Source organism: Capsicum annuum, chromosome 10 (assembly GCF_002878395.1).
Source record: "Capsicum annuum cultivar UCD-10X-F1 chromosome 10, UCD10Xv1.1, whole genome shotgun sequence".
Classification (NCBI taxonomy): Eukaryota; Viridiplantae; Streptophyta; class Magnoliopsida; order Solanales; family Solanaceae; genus Capsicum; species Capsicum annuum.
In genome coordinates this window covers 171,245,701-171,262,205 of record NC_061120.1, presented here as the reverse complement: position 1 = coordinate 171,262,205, position 16,505 = coordinate 171,245,701, and the positions used below count along the sequence as shown (strand labels likewise).

Here is a 16,505-nt window from a genome sequence, read left to right as displayed (position 1 = left end):
TTTTAAAATAATTAAATTGTTGGAGTATCTTTTTTAGTGTTTAAAATAATTAAATTGTCCATTATTTAAGATAGATGTTGGAAATTTTTTTCAACTTTACCCTTCATTAATTAAATTTCTAAGGATGAGTTCCAATGATCATTATTAATGTTTTGGAGTTTGCCAAGGACCAAAAAAAAAAAAAAAACATGACTAATTTATGTCTTTGTCTTTTTTTTCTTAAGATATGTGTCATATTCCAATAATTCAATTATTTTGAAATGAAGGAAATACTACAATTAGCACAATTAGTATCACATTTGATAATATTTTAGTTGTTGTGTATAAAATTCAGCACACCGTGCATGGTTACTTGTTTATATTCCTGCTTGACTCAAATATGTATAAATGAGTCAATTTATAATTATTCTGTGCTCAATAAAAGATAAAATAAATAAAAAACTAATTCTTGATTGCATTATCGATACATACATAACTCTAACGTGTAACCAAACGACACCTAAGTTCTTGAAGATTAATGACAGAAAATTAGAAAAGCAAGAATCCCTGACATAGACATGTTAGAACATGCATGAATGCCAACACTAGGCGCATAGACGTGACAAGAGTAATGGGAACTACGGAAGACATTGAACTTTTCCATTCCCTCTTCATAATCTGCCCAATTTTACAGCCTTAGTTTGGAGCTTAGGGCATTAATAAAGACATGACACAAAAGCAAGTACTTATTCAAATCATGAACAAAGTCTCAAACGAAGATGTATGTGAAAATGGTAGATAGCCACACCATTGGAGTTAAAGAGGGAACGATATAAAGCAATTGGATAAGAATATTAGTGATCCTTGAGAAGAATATCCAATGCAATAAGCCAATAAACATATAAAACAAAACTTCACAAATAATTTATAAACAAAACTTCACAAATAATTTATTTAATAGTCAGTTGCATCTAACTATTTAATAAATATAATTGATAACCTAAAATATATGATAACAACATGATATAACATGTTAAATTAGATGTTGGTACAAAATTCTTTACACGAATATATATATATCTGAGGCACAAAGTAAAAACCAATAATTGATGGATAAGATCCTATTGCACTACCTAAGAGTTCCGGGTTTGAGTCCTTGAAATAATAAAAATATATTTTCATTTTAATGAGTCTTATGTCATGTGGATTCAAATTAATTAAAATTCCACACGGATATTGCCATATTTGAAAAAGAAAAAGTCAAAGTGGATATTGGACAGAAAAGGTCAAGACAACAGAGGGTGCCAACACGATAAACATAGACGGGAGGGGAGGTAATTAGAGTGATGGAAACTAAAAGACCCTCTATTGGCCATTTCCTTTCCCGCTTCACACAATCCATCCAATTTCCTAAACACAAATATAACTACTTTTTCTTTCCTTGTTTTTCTCTCTTCCATTTCTATGCCACTCTCTTCTCCCTAGCAATTTTCTATGACGAACAAACAAAGAAAGAAAACAAGAACAATACATAATTCATACTAAATCAACTCGAAAATTCCCATCTAACATGTCGTCTTTCATTTGATTGTCCTAAATGCGCTACAATGTACCGGAGGACGCTGACCTTAAACTGGGATGGTCTTGGAGAAGACAATGATCACTTCTTCGAGTCAAATGACCGGCTTTCCACGGTCGTTCCCCAAGACTTGTCGTCCTCAGGATCAGATGATGAGGTCGAGTTCGTGGATAGTAGACGTTCCTTCTCTGCCTCGGTTTCTATCAAGAATAACTTCCGAGGCCTTGAGATGGAGACAGAAAAACCCGTCTCCATCTCCAATTCTCCTCCTCCCATTGTCATGGAAGATTACGGCATGTGGATGGCTGAACCAGGAGATGTCAAAGAACGTCGAAAACGCTTACTCAAGGGAATGGGATTGACAAGCAGTAAGGAACTCCTCAAGCTAACAAGTACCAAATTTAAAAGAGCCATTTCAAGAAAAGTTGATGCATGCCAAGATTCCACATCAAAAGTTCACATTTGTTCTTCTGAGGAAGAACTAAAACAAGAAGTTGACATTAATTCCTTTAATAAAGAACTAAAACAAGAGTCAGATCCTTCTAATTCACCACCAATTTTACTTCTCAGGGCAAGATCAGATGGTGACATTGAGTTTTTCTCTGTCAACACCAAGAAAAGGAAAGAAGAACTGCTCGGAGATGTTTCTAAACAACGTCTTACCAGGACATTTTCAGGAGTTTTGGGACAAGCCACAAGAATATGCCAATACACGAATTCTGCTGCTGTAATGGCGCCACCTAAAACGGGAACAAATAAATCTTCTCCGCCACAAAATGGAAGCGAAACACCATCATCCACATTGCCAAATGGAGGTGCTGATTCAGGATTTTCTTCATTTTTCCTGATAAAAAATCTGGACACAGGAAAGGAATTCATTGTCAAAGAGGCTAATGAAGAGGGAATGTGGAATAAGCTCAGTGATCTACAAACTGGGAAGCAACTTTCCATGGAGGAATTTGAGAAATCTGTGGGATACTCACCGGTTGTTAAGGAACTGATGCGCCGAGCAAATGTTTCGGCAAATGATGAAAGAAAACTAAAAGTAAATGCATATATCAGCAAGAGTGTCAGATATAGCAAGAAAACAGGAGTTGCTTTCTTGAAGAACATAAAAGAAGTTGCAAATAGCATGAGCATAGCAAAAGCTGATAAAGAACTCGAGCTGCCTGCACAAGTGGAACAGAAACAGAAGAAGGATTCATCCCAATGGATTAAAGTCCGGCAGCAAGGAAAGATTCATAAAGAATTCACGGCTTTGCAATTGTGTCAAGAAATTCAGGCTCATGAGGGCTCCATATGGACCATAAAATTCACCGCGGACGGTCGGTATCTAGCAACTGCAGGGGAAGACCGAGTAATTCATGTATGGGAAGTGCAAGAATGTGATGTTATGTCTACAAAACAATCCGATGATCCGAATTCTGGTGACACACCAACGGCTGGAAGTAATTCGGATCGTCCACCTTTGCCAGTAATGATTCGTATGCAATCAGAAAGAAGGAAAAAAGGAAAGATTCCCAATAAAAAGAAGGGACACTCAGTTCCAGACTATGTAAATGTACCCGAAATTGTATTTGCTCTCTCAGAAAAACCAGTATGCTCTCTCAATGGTCATCAAGATGATGTCCTGGACCTATCTTGGTCAAGTTCTCAGGTCAGTTTTCATGCTCTTATTAGTTTACTACTACATTTCATTTTAAATGGGATGAAGGGTCAAAAACACACCTAAAGTATCCCAATATTTTGAGTTCCATCTGTGAATTATCACTAACTATTTATCAAAACACACCTCAACTATCAATTGTTCACTTCTCTTGCCTGAAATATCTCCATCATTCAGGTAGGAAAAGTGAGCAACTGCTAGTTGAGGTATATTTTGATACATAGTTGGTGACAGTTTGGGTAGGAATCTATAACACGGCCTGGTGGTATGAAACTCAAGAAACTGGGATGCTTTAGGTTTGTTTTTGACCATCAACTCTTTTATATGAGAACCTTGACTTCCAATCTGTACCAAAAAGAATGATACCTTTCTCTTTTTACAAACTTTTTAACTCCTAAAAGATCATGTTATCATCAATGACATGCTCTTATGGCCATAGAGATGCATGTTTACATACTTCTGATATGTGTCGGAGGTACTTATTTCTTTCATAAACTCCACACCAGTCAAACAGCGTCATATAAAAGGAAACAGAGTCAAATAAATATCAATTGCTGAACAAGACGGAAATATCAGACTAGAAGTTTATTCCAGAGCAGAGATAAAATCTCTCACCTTGTCATTTCCTTATAATTTGTAGAGGTAGTCAAATCAAAGACACCCAAATCTTTTAAATACAAAAGCAACCACTAATACCAATTATCTCTTCAAGCATATATAACATGCTAGATGAACTTTTTTGATACAGCAACTTCTCTCATCCTCAATGGACAAAACAGTCAGGCTATGGGATATTGAAACTCAGAGTTGCTTAAAAATGTTTGCACACAACGATTACGGTGAGATACCATGTTGCATAGTAGCTACTCATCAATCAACGCCGTGTTAAATTTAGCATCACACATTTTTACATCTGATGAATCTCTGTGCGGCAGTGACCTGCATACACTTCAATCCAGTCGATGATGACCACTTCATCAGCGGTTCACTGGATGGAAAGGTTCGAATTTGGAATGTATCTGATCGTAAAGTTGTGGACTGGACAGATCTTCATGAAATGGTTACTGCTACTTGCTACTCTCCTGACGGCGAGGTAGCTATACTCCCAACTTTTACTGGTTTCGACATGGCAAAAAGGATTCCCCTCAATTGTAATCATATTAGAGAGCATACAGAACTTGTTTCAGAATAAACTAATTGGATGATAACAAGAAGAATCAACAAAATAAAGAGAACAATTATCATATTCAAATAAATCATTCTATGATTCTCTAATAAAAGGTGAATTGTACCACTGATATTTTGTTTTTCCATTGTTAAAGGGTGCTATAATTGGCTCACATAAAGGAAGCTGTCGCACATACAGTACCTCTGGTAAGTAAATCATTGCATAGGATCTTCTATTAAGTGATGATCTGCAGAGGAATGCAATTGTTAACTTCTGACGTGTTTGTGATTTAGAATGCAGGCTGGAACAAAGGGAAAACTTTGAACTCGAACCCAAAAAGAAGTCCCTAGCGAAAAAAGTCACTGGTTTTCAGGTATTTCTCTTTTCTTTATCTGCTATTTATTAGGTTTGCAATCTTAGTTTGCAGGAGATCTATCTAAAATCTGGACTTGTTCATATACAGTTTGCTCCAGGGAATCCAACAGAAGTGCTTGTAACTTCAGCTGATTCGCGTGTCAGAATTTTTGATGGATCAGAAATGACACATAAATTTAGAGGTACTTTCTCAAAGATATAATCCATTCAGAGATCTTTAAATACGTTTTTGTGTTCATAAACTGTGGATCTTTTTGGTTGCATCAGGTTTCCGGAATACAAGCAGCCAAATTTCAGCTACATTTAGTCAAGATGGGAAGTATATAGTAAGCGCAAGTGAAGACTCTCAGGTGTATATCTGGAAGAGAGAAGAGCCTAAAAGTGCAAACGGTAAATCTAAAAGTGCAGCAAACGTTCAATCATACGAGCACTTCTCATGTAAAGATGTTTCAGTTGCCATCCCATGGCCTGGCAGTATAAAGAATCAGCCACCACTTGCAGATCAGATAAATTCCAAAAGGGATTCAAAACGTTCCCCCCCACCAGATCCCACCAATGGCTCTCCCACGAGGGAACAAAACTCGGCTGATGCAAATGGAAAGAGAAATTTACCACCTCTGTCGGCCAAGAAAACCAGTGCAGTGGAGAAAATCCAAACTTGTCAAGATGAAGACTCGGCTCAAGACTCTCCAACAGACCGTGGAGTTGGTGCTAGTGAATCGTTTTCATCGAGTTTCGGATCCATCAGAGATGGTGACTCACCTTCTATGTATTTTTCCAGCAGGTTTGATGGTAGCAACAATCAAGGAAATAACATTATTCAATCAACAGCATGGGGCATGGTAATCGTGACAGCAAGCTCGGGAGGGGATATCAGGGTCTATCAAAACTTTGGGATGCCATTGAAAGCTAGTCGACCGACCAATCTCTTTTGACACTTAACAACTTTGTATATTGTGAACAAAATGCTGCCTACAATAATTCCATTATTGGGCATGCAATTTTCTTCTTTATAGTTGTTAAGAACTAGAGTCAAGCTCAAGTCCAGTACGCCTTCCGCTGTCAATGCCTGTGACGTCAAACAGGCAATTTTGGTACCCTTTTTAGATTAGACGCCAATTAGCAGAGTTTTGTTCAATGTTGAAAATAATTAAGCATTTTTGGCTGTTGAACTCGTTTTAATTTGTGTAAAGCTCTGGTGTCTTTTGTAAGAGTCAGCAGACTCGCTGTTACAAGTGTTTAACGCTGTTTTTGGTACAGTTAGATCAGCTCCTTAGTCAAAAGCATGCGTTACGGTCTTTGCTTTGGATTATTAGTTTGTCACGACTAAACTTTTCAGGTCATGATGGCGCCTACCATAACCCACCAGTAGGCAAGCCAACCTGTAGTCCGGAACGGCTAGTAATGGACTACTTAACAACATAAAGAAAAGAATGCGGAATATCTGAGATAAAGATCAATATATAGACGAATCCCAAAACCTGGTGGTATCAATACAAGAGCTTCTAAACATAATAAGAGTACAAAAATGATTTATCAAGGAGAAATACACTGATTCAACTTACCTCAACTTACCTCTAAATACAACTTAGAGGCTAGTCTAATACATAGGAGAGAGATAAGTAATACTCCGAACGTCAGAAGTTCACTCTAAGTCTCCGAATCAGGGCTACTCCACACGATACACACTTCAACGGCGATAACTCGTACTATGATTTGCAGGCTGCAGAGGTGTAGTATGAGTACCAAACGAATGGTACTCAGTAGGCAACTGCCAACTGAGCTCCAAAGATAAAGTAGATATATACAACATATAAACAGAATGAAAATTACAACCAAGAGTCCATAAATCCTGTAATAAGTCAATGAGAATAACAAGGGACAACTATCTTATTCATGTCCAAGAGTCTAACATAAGAAGACTAAGGAAAAATCAAGGTGAACTATCCTATTCCGGCTACATTCAATATATGCCAATGCTATACCATATATCCCAGGTCAATATACAAGTAAAGAGCAAAAGAAAGATATATTGTAATATACAAGGCGAAGGAACGACTATACAATATGAACAAGGAATGAAGGGATATCCGATAGTATCATGGCTTCATATAGCTAGACATATATATATATATATATATAAACTGGAGGTCATCTCAGACATAACCTAAATCGTAATGTTCTCATTTTTACACCTCATTATAATACTATTAATGCTAACATACTCAGGATTTCTAATCCATATGGCTAGACATACAATAATTGTGCAAAGTAATGCAGTCAGAAGATAGCAAAGGCCGAAGACATACCTCAATCCCAATACCGAATCCACGACCAATCTATCATAAGCTAGCCATAATAATTATCATAACCATGATAATAACAATATAAATAACATCGTAAAGAACTGGCTACTCCGGACAACCAAATACCTAGCCGAGCCTATGCGTACCCCCACCGCCCCAGAGTCGGAAGGTTCAATCAACAAACAATAATACAAAACATATTCTTCACCTATATCTATGCAATCGTCCCATACCGACTGATAGACATAGGTGCATACTGGTGATAGGCGATGCACATGTAGGAATGAATGCAAAATATTCTATCAATATCACAATGCATCATAACTATCCTCATCAGGACCATCATCATCTTCATCAAACTTCGACCTCACCGAGTATCAATATCAACTCAATAGTATCCTCCGAACTTGAACCGGGTATCAATATTATCACAATATCCTCCGGCCTTGCGGAGTATCAATATCATCTTAATAGTATCCTCCGGACACGAACTGGTTATCAATATTATCATAATATCCTCCGTCTTTGCCGGGTGTCAATATCATCTCAATAGTATCCTCCAGACTAGAACCAGGTATAAATATCATCATAATATCCTCCGACCTTGCCGAGTATCCTCCGGACTCGAACCGGGTATCAATATTATCATAATATCTTCCGTCTTCGCTAGGTATTAATGTATCATCATAACTCTCGCTACATAAATATAGGCATATAATAGGTGCACAGAAGCAAGACGATATACTCATAACCGTAAAGACATCTATCTTATCAATACATCCTAATTACTCGTTATTGGCTAACCAACATTTATTATAATTAAACTGGTAGTTCGATAGTCATCACATAACATCTAGTCTAGGTTCATCATTAGACCAAAACCGTCATTTATCCACCATTCATTATTATCAACTATTCATCCTATTTTTGTTAATCATTACTAGACAACACATTACTACTTGTCGCCTAACCATCTTTTATTAAATGACATCATTCATTAACTTTCCATCATTAGCTACCATGTTCCAACTAAGTAAGATTCATTAACTAATACATTAGCTTCCTAGCCATCAAGTGCAATAGTTAGCTAATAGACAACTAGTTACCATATAGCTTAACCGTCTAATCAAGAAGAAAAACCATAAGATCATATTTCGGCTATAATCACATCATTTATAATGGTAAATAATCATGAACGTACCAAACCTATGCATGCCATCACCAGTATTCAATCAATGAAATAATAAGCATCATACCGCATCTTCCTCCCTCTCATACCAGAGAGATGTGTATACAAACATATACATATTCATATTCATAAATCGTGATCACATCATTCAGAATGATAAACACATCTTGGATATTTAATCAGTACCATAACACAACCCTTGGTCCATTAATTTATCCAGAATAATCACAGCATCGTAATCATGTCCATAGGCCCATATACATATCCGGGACTCATATTAATAATCATATTTATAAATCGTAGCATATCTATAATCATCTCACATATAGGAGTCATCTCACATCTAGGAGGCATAATATCAACAAGAATATCGCCTCTATTAGACATCTCATATCTATAGGTTTTGCATCATGACCAAGAGAAAAATGATCTCTATAAGTTCAATAATCATAACTAAGAGGAAAATCATCTCTATGGGCCAAATATCATAACTAAGAGGAAAATTCATATCTATAGGCAAAAAATATCATAATTAAGAGATAAATGCATCTTTATGGGCCAAATATCATAATTCAGAAAAAAAATACATCTCTATGGGCCAAATATTATAATTAAGAGGAAAATACATCTCTATGGGCCAAATATCACAATAAAGAGGAAAATGCATCTCTATGGGCAAAATATCATAATTAAGAGGAAGATGCATCTCTATGGGCCAAATATCATAATAAAAAGAAAAATGCATCTCTATCGGCCAAATAACATAATAAAGAGGAAAATGCATCTCTAGGGGCCAAATATCATAATAAAGAGGAAAATGCATCTCTATGAGCAAAATATCATAATTAAGAGAAAAATGCATCTCAATGGGCGAAATATCATAATAAAGAGGAAAATCCATCTCTATGGGCAAAATATCACAATTAAGAGAAAAATGCATCTCTATGGACCAAAAATTATAATAAAGAGGAAGATGTATCTCTATGGACAAAATATCATAATTAAGAGAAAAATGCATCTCTATGGGCCAAATATCATAATAAGGAGGACAATGCATCTCTAGGGGTCAAATATCATACTAAAGAGGAAAATGCATCTCTCTGGGCAAAATATTATAATAAAGAGGAAATGCATCTCTATGGGTCGAGTATCATAATAAAGGGGAAAAAGCATCTCTAGGGGCCAAATATCATAATAAAGAGGAAAATGCATCTCTATGGCCAATAATCATAATCCGACGAAAATCGTAACAATTTATCAATTCACCAAGTAATTCTCATAAATAAGGCTCATTAGTCTCAACTAGGTCTACTACCCGCAACTAAGCCCACAAGGGCTAACATAAATCTTGGCCTAAGTGGGCTGGATGATCCCACTTCTAATCCATAATTTTCATAATTAGGCATACTATGCTCCAAACTAGGCTAAGATATCTAGTTCATCCTCTAGATGTCAAGCAAGCCATATTAACGCCTAAGATAGTAACTTCGGCTAGAAACAAGGGTACTCAAGTCTACTCTACCAAACTTACGGTTCCAAAACTATCACACTAGCCCAATAAGGCTAAATATAAAAATCATGCTTCAAATGATAAAAACATATTCCAAACATAGCATTATATCATATCCATGCTACAGATTTACCCAAACTAGGGAGAAGGCAATAGGATTCTACAAGGGTATTAAGTAATTCAACCTACGGGTCCAAAACCCTATCTAATCTCCAAACTTATATGAATAATCAATACTAAGTCATTCTATCTAATATCAATCTTAACATTCACATTCACACGCAATATATATCATACATTATCCATGAAGAAGAGTAGACAGAAGCCTACCTCAAGGCTAAACCGCAAAATCACACTTCAAGCACTACATGCTCGTCTTCACTTCACAATCCCCAGAATGCCATCACACTATTAAAAATATAATCTAATCATCAATACGAGTCTAACGATACCCATATTGCATTATTGTGCTTCGGGTCTAAAAATGACACTAAAAATCCCAAGTGGGTCCCACGTACGGAAATCGCATTTTCGAGGTCAACCCAATGCTTATCTATCACCAAGGAAGCATAACCCTCAATTGATGGGTGAAAACAAATGAAATTTGGGGCTAAATCAAGCCCTAAGCTAAATTGGGGTTTTGGGTCAAGAACAATGAAATTAAGCAATAAAGTGATGAAATCTTACCTTAATCCGGATGATAATCATGATAAAAGATGTTTACCAAGCTCCCTAGACACCCACAAGACTCAATTTTGATTTATCACACCTATTTAGGGTTTTAGGTTCTCAAATGTGAAAGAAAAATCCCCTAAATCGAGACCTTGGGTCTATTTATAGACCCCTTCGGCGAACAGACGCAGTACCCTGTGACAGCAAAGTCAAAAACTTGTTTTTGACCCTCTGAACTCATTCAGAACCTAAAATATATGATCCAATAGTGAAAATTTAGTGTAACCCATAATTCAAATACATTGAAATCATCAAAACTTCCATACAAGGTCGTTTAGGCAAAAAGTGGGGCCCAAATATATTGTTTCGATTTATGACTTTCTAACTAATAGGTAGAAATGAGCTCGGGTGCATTGGGATCCGAATCAAAGGTCTACCTAGACTAAAATCAATATTTTGAATATACTAGAGCATTCAAAATTTTCATCCGAGATCGTTTCGCTGAAGTTTTTGATCGGTGGCCATTTGGAACCAACGAAGACTTCTAAACAGGGAGTTGACTCTAAAAACCAAACGAACTGCCCGATAACCGAATCCTCAGTCCCATCACATCATAAATGAATTGGGGTAGCTATGGAGAATCTCAAATGGTAAAGATAGGTATAAATATGGAAAATGACCTAAAGGGTCATTACAATATCCACTACTAAAAGGACTTTCGTCCCTAAAAGTCAGCGAATGGAAAGAATATCTAAGGCTCGAAGTGATGAGGTACTGTGCCCGCATGCTTCAAGAATAACTTCTCAGGTAACCTCCATGAGGAGAGACCACTTGCAAGGGATTTCACCACAAGTATCCCTTTTCAACCTGTACCCTCACTTTACTTCCCAAACAACCAAACCTTAACTTCAACCGCTAAATGGCCTCCAACTGAACTGAAAAGACTGATGTACTCAATCTGAACCACAACACGTTGATACCAACTCAAGTATATTACTTTCATTGAGTAAATCATCCAAAATTCCTAAAGAAAATTAAATCTCGAGGTCAAAACTGATATAACCAATATGGGGGCCACGAGCTATCATCTGAACACTTATCAACTATAATCCAACTAACGTCAAGAAGACCAAATAGACAACCACAAAGTAGGCTTAACCAGCCTATAAATAAAATCTGAATGAAGACAACTCTAAAATAGAAGCTCCACGCAAGCTCCATAACACCAAGCTGAAATCTCAATACCAAGGATGAATTGCTCGGTCTCAAATATCTAAACAAAACTAAGAAAGGGGTAAGAACTAATAATCCAAATTTATCATACTTCCCAATCGCCATTCTAAAGCATCAAGTCAAAACTGAACCAGTACGATACCCTATCTAGGGAAAGAAATAGCCTTAAACACATATCATCGAGGAGAATCACTCCACCAAGACTTACTAGGCCAAACAAATACTAAAATAGGAATTTCCTGAATCCATCCAAGAACCACATCATCAAAGAAGAAATAACAATCTCAAAGAAAACGTCAAAGTAGAGACAACTACTATAGTACCAACAACTCAAGCTAAAGAGTTTCTAATTTCCCAATTTTAGAAGTGATCACAGGAAAGGGCACTTGCCTCTATCTTTCATCTTATCTAGACAAAACCATATCACAATGACAAAAGAGTATTCAATCTCCACACTAACAACAAGGAAATCCATCACAAGAGAGTAAACCAACTTACCTATGAGATGAATCTATGACATCTCGACATCAATATCAAATTGCTACCAGACAAAGATATAGCCACAAATGAAGAGCGGACCTCAAACTGGTCAATATCACAAATAACTATATCTGAAAGAATAGCCAAGGCGAAAACCTTCGTAACCCAGAAGGCAAGTCTAAGGATCTCAGACTCAATAATAGGCTATGCAACTACATTTCCAACTCTACGGTGATAATAGAGCCATAAAAGATTAACCTGTCCTTCAATATCACAATACATCCCTGAATCAATCAAATACAGCTAACCAAGAGGGAACACAATCAACCTCGCCATGCTAGGGGAAAGAAATCATCAAATCGGGCTATATCTACTCAAGCCACCAAATAATAGCACAAGAAAATGAGAGTCTAACTAGATAACACTAGTCTATACAGCTACCCATCAAGAATCAATTATAAAGTAACAACATCAAGTGATAATATCAAGTAATGTCAGTACCCTCAAGAAGTGGTAGCAATAGCAACAACAATATCAAAATCAATATACTCGATAGGTGGTACCAAAATGAACATCAATATTATGTACCACTCAAGGGCCACAACAGGACTAATGTGCCAAGATAAATGGGACTTGAACCCAAAACACACCCATAGGGAAGAAATATCAATATAGATCTACTCCATCCACTACTAAGAGAAATAAACTATGGAGTAGTAATATAATCATGAATTCAATAATAAGGCATATAATGACCGATATAAATTCATCAAGGCATATAATTATCAATGGGTATGAAAATTCCAATACACATAATAAGGGATAAATACGAGAATAAAAGCACACCAGTCGTGGTGACATCTACAATCATATGCCTGATGGGCATAGGGAAAATAAATCTAAACGGGCCTAACTCGGACCGACCGACTAAATCATCAACTGAGTCACCAAATGCACCATCTATAACTGAAGATGCCACAACATTATGAGGCTGATCTGAATAAGCTGAATAACTGAAACTCCCATGTTGAAAACACTCTCTTTACTAGTAGTCGATCGTCCTATTCTCATAGTAATTCCTGGAGTATCAATATGGCGAGGACACAAACTAAGCTCAAATGGGTGGCCAACCAACGTCGGGAGAAATCCATAAATTTATGTCCAAACTTCCAAAATCATAGTCTGTCTTAGGAACTCTAGGCTGGCGGGGAATACAAGTTAACTCTATCTGACCACCTATCTGATACCAGGGGCATTTTCTAAACCAGTGTCTCATCACAACACAACCAAACCAAGAATCTAAAATACTTTGAAATACTACCCCTCATAATCTAGAATGGTCATCATGGCCCAAAGAACTATACCACACTCCGCAAGTCTAATGGAGACTCAACCTAAATCCTTTTTAGCTACCACTGAAGATCTCCAATATCCATCTTTGACTCATTAGTTTGATACTGTGCAGAAATTCTGAAAATGCATGTTGGAGTCTTATCCACATCTATCGATAATATCGCATCGTCCATCAGGAATAGAATAGAGTCAAAGAATATATTCAAGGTTTGTAGGAATAGAGACACACGATAAGGAGTCATAAAGTAAATTTCCTAAAATATCACTGTATCCTCCCGAAGATAGGTTACGGATGTCTCCGCACCGATCTGCAGGACTCTACAAACACTTAGCTCTTGTACTAATACATCAAAGAAACCCTTGCTCTGATATCAATTTGTCACAACCCAACTTTTTAGGTCATGATAGCGCGTAACATAACCCACCAGTAGGCAAGCCAACCTGTAGTCCGGAACGGCTAGTAACGGACTACTTAACAACATACAAAAAAGATGCGAAATATCTGAGATAAAGATCAATACATAGACGAATCCCAAAATCTAGTGGTATCAGTACAAGAGCTTCTAAACATAATAAGAGTACAAAAATGATTTATCAAGGAGAAATACACTGATTCAACTTACCTCTGAATACAACTTAGAGGCTAGTTTAATACATAGAAGAGAGATAAGTAATACTCCAAATATCAGAAGCTCACTCTAAGTCTCAAAATCAGGGCTACTCCATACGATAACACATTAACAGCGATAACTCATACTATGATGTGCAGGCTATAGAGGTGTAGTATGAGTACCAAATGAATGGTACTTAGTAGGCAACTGCCAACTGAGCTCCAAAGATAAAGTAGATATATACAACATATAAACAGAATGAAAACTACAACCAAGAGTCCATAAATCATGTAATAAGTCGTGAGAATAACAAGGGACAACTATCATATTCATGTCCAAGAGTCTAACATAGGAAGACTAAGGAAAAATCAAGGTGAACTATTCTATTCCGGCTACATTCAATATATGCCATTGCTATACTGTATATCCCAGTTCAATATACAAGTAAAGAGCAAAAAAAAGATATATTGTAATATACAAGGCGAAGGAACGACTATTCAATATGAACAAGGAATGAAGGGATATTCGATAGTACCATGGCTTCATATAGATAGACATATATATATATATTTATATATATATATATATATATATATATATATATATAGACAGGAGGTCATCTCAAACATTACCTAAATCATCATGTTCTCATTTTTAGACCTCGTTATAATACTATTAGGATTTAACACCAACATACTCAGGATTTCTAATCCATTTGGCTAAACATACAGTAATTATGCGCAGTAGTACAATCATAAGATAGCAAAGGCCAAAGACATACCTCAATCCCAATATCGAATCCATGACCAATCTGTCATAAGCTAGGCATAATATATATCATACCCATGATAATAATAATATTAATAACATCATAAATAACCATCTACTCCGGATAACCAAATACCTAGCCGAGCCTATGCATACCCCCACCGCCCCAGACTCAGAAGGTTGAATCAATAAACAATAACATAAGGCATATTCTTTTCCCATATCTATGCAATCATCCCATACTGGCTGATAGACATAGGTGCATACTGGTGATAGATGATATGCATGCAGGAATGAATGCAACATATACCATCAATATCATAATGCATCATATATGTCCTCATTAGGACCATCATCATCGTCATCAACCTCTGACCTCACTGGGTATCATTATCATCTCAATAGTATCCTCCAAACTCGAATCGGGTATCAATATTATCACAATATCTTCCGGCCTTGCCAGGTATCAATATCATCTTAATAGTATCCCCCAAACTCGAATCGGGTTTCAATATCATCATAAAATCCTCCGGCCTTGCCGGGTGTCAATATCATCTCAATAGTATCCTCCGGACTCGAACCGAATATCAATATCATCATAATATCCTTTGACCTTTTCGAGTGTCAATATCATCTCAATAGTATCCTCTAGACTCGAACCGGGTATCAATATTATCATAATATCCTCCGGCCTTGCCGGGTATCAATGTAGTATAACTCTTGATACATAAATATAGGAAAATAATAGGTGCGCAGATGCAAGCTGATATACGTATAACCGTAAAGATATCTATCTTATCAATACATCCCAATTACTCGTTATTAGCTAACCAACATTTATTATTATTAAACCGCTAGTTCGCTATTCATCACATAACCTCTAGTTATTAGCCTAAATATTATCCTTCATATAATCCTTATTCATGGGATAACAAAACTAACCACTATTCATTTAATAGTCAACATCTAACATCTAGCCTAGGTTCATCATTAGACCAAAACAATCATTTATCCACCATTCATTATTATCAACTATTCATCCTATTTTTGTTAATTATTACTAGACAACACATTACTACTTGTCGCCTAACCATTTTTTATTAAATGACATCATTCATTAACTGACCATCATTAGCTACCATGTTCCAACTAAGTAAGATTTTTTAACTAATACATTAGCTTCCTAGCCATCAAGTGCAATAGTTAGCTAATAGACAACTAGTTACCATATAGCGTAACCGTCTAATCAAGAAGAAAAACCATAAGATCATATTTCGGCTATAATTACATTATTTATAATGATAAATAACCATGAATGTACCAAACCTATACATGTCATCATCAGTATTCAATCAATGGAATAATAAGCATCATACCGCATCTTCCATCGTCTCATACCGGAGAGATGTGTATACAAACATATACATATTCATATTCATAAATCGCGATCACATCATTCAAAATGATAAACACTTCTTAGATATTTAATCAGTACCATAACACAACCCTTGGTCCATTAATTTATCCAGAATAATCACAGCATCGTAATCATGTCCATAGGCCCATATACATATCCGGGACTCATATTAATAATCATATTTATAAATCGTAGCATA

General features: G+C 36.3%; 1 protein-coding gene across 1 annotated transcript; it reads left to right on the top strand.

Moving 5' to 3' along the window:
• The first annotated feature begins 1,324 nt into the window (after positions 1-1,324).
• On the top strand, positions 1,325-6,050 carry LOC107843327. Its single transcript, XM_016687566.2, has 7 exons — positions 1,325-3,215; positions 3,973-4,063; positions 4,160-4,317; positions 4,547-4,598; positions 4,686-4,765; positions 4,856-4,949; positions 5,035-6,050. The coding sequence occupies exons 1-7, from the start codon at positions 1,587-1,589 to the stop codon at positions 5,700-5,702; spliced, it is 2,772 nt and encodes a 923-aa protein (XP_016543052.1). The 5' UTR covers positions 1,325-1,586; the 3' UTR covers positions 5,703-6,050.
• The last annotated feature ends 10,455 nt before the right edge of the window (positions 6,051-16,505 follow it).

Coding starts and splice junctions, on each gene's coding strand:
- LOC107843327 (XM_016687566.2), top strand. CDS start 1,587: ATGTACCGGAGGACGCTGACCTTAAACTGGGATGGTCTTGGAGAAGAC. Junction 3,216..3,972: donor TATCTTGGTCAAGTTCTCAG/GTCAGTTTTCAT, acceptor TTTTTGATACAG/CAACTTCTCTCATCCTCAAT. Junction 4,064..4,159: donor GTTTGCACACAACGATTACG/GTGAGATACCAT, acceptor TCTGTGCGGCAG/TGACCTGCATACACTTCAAT.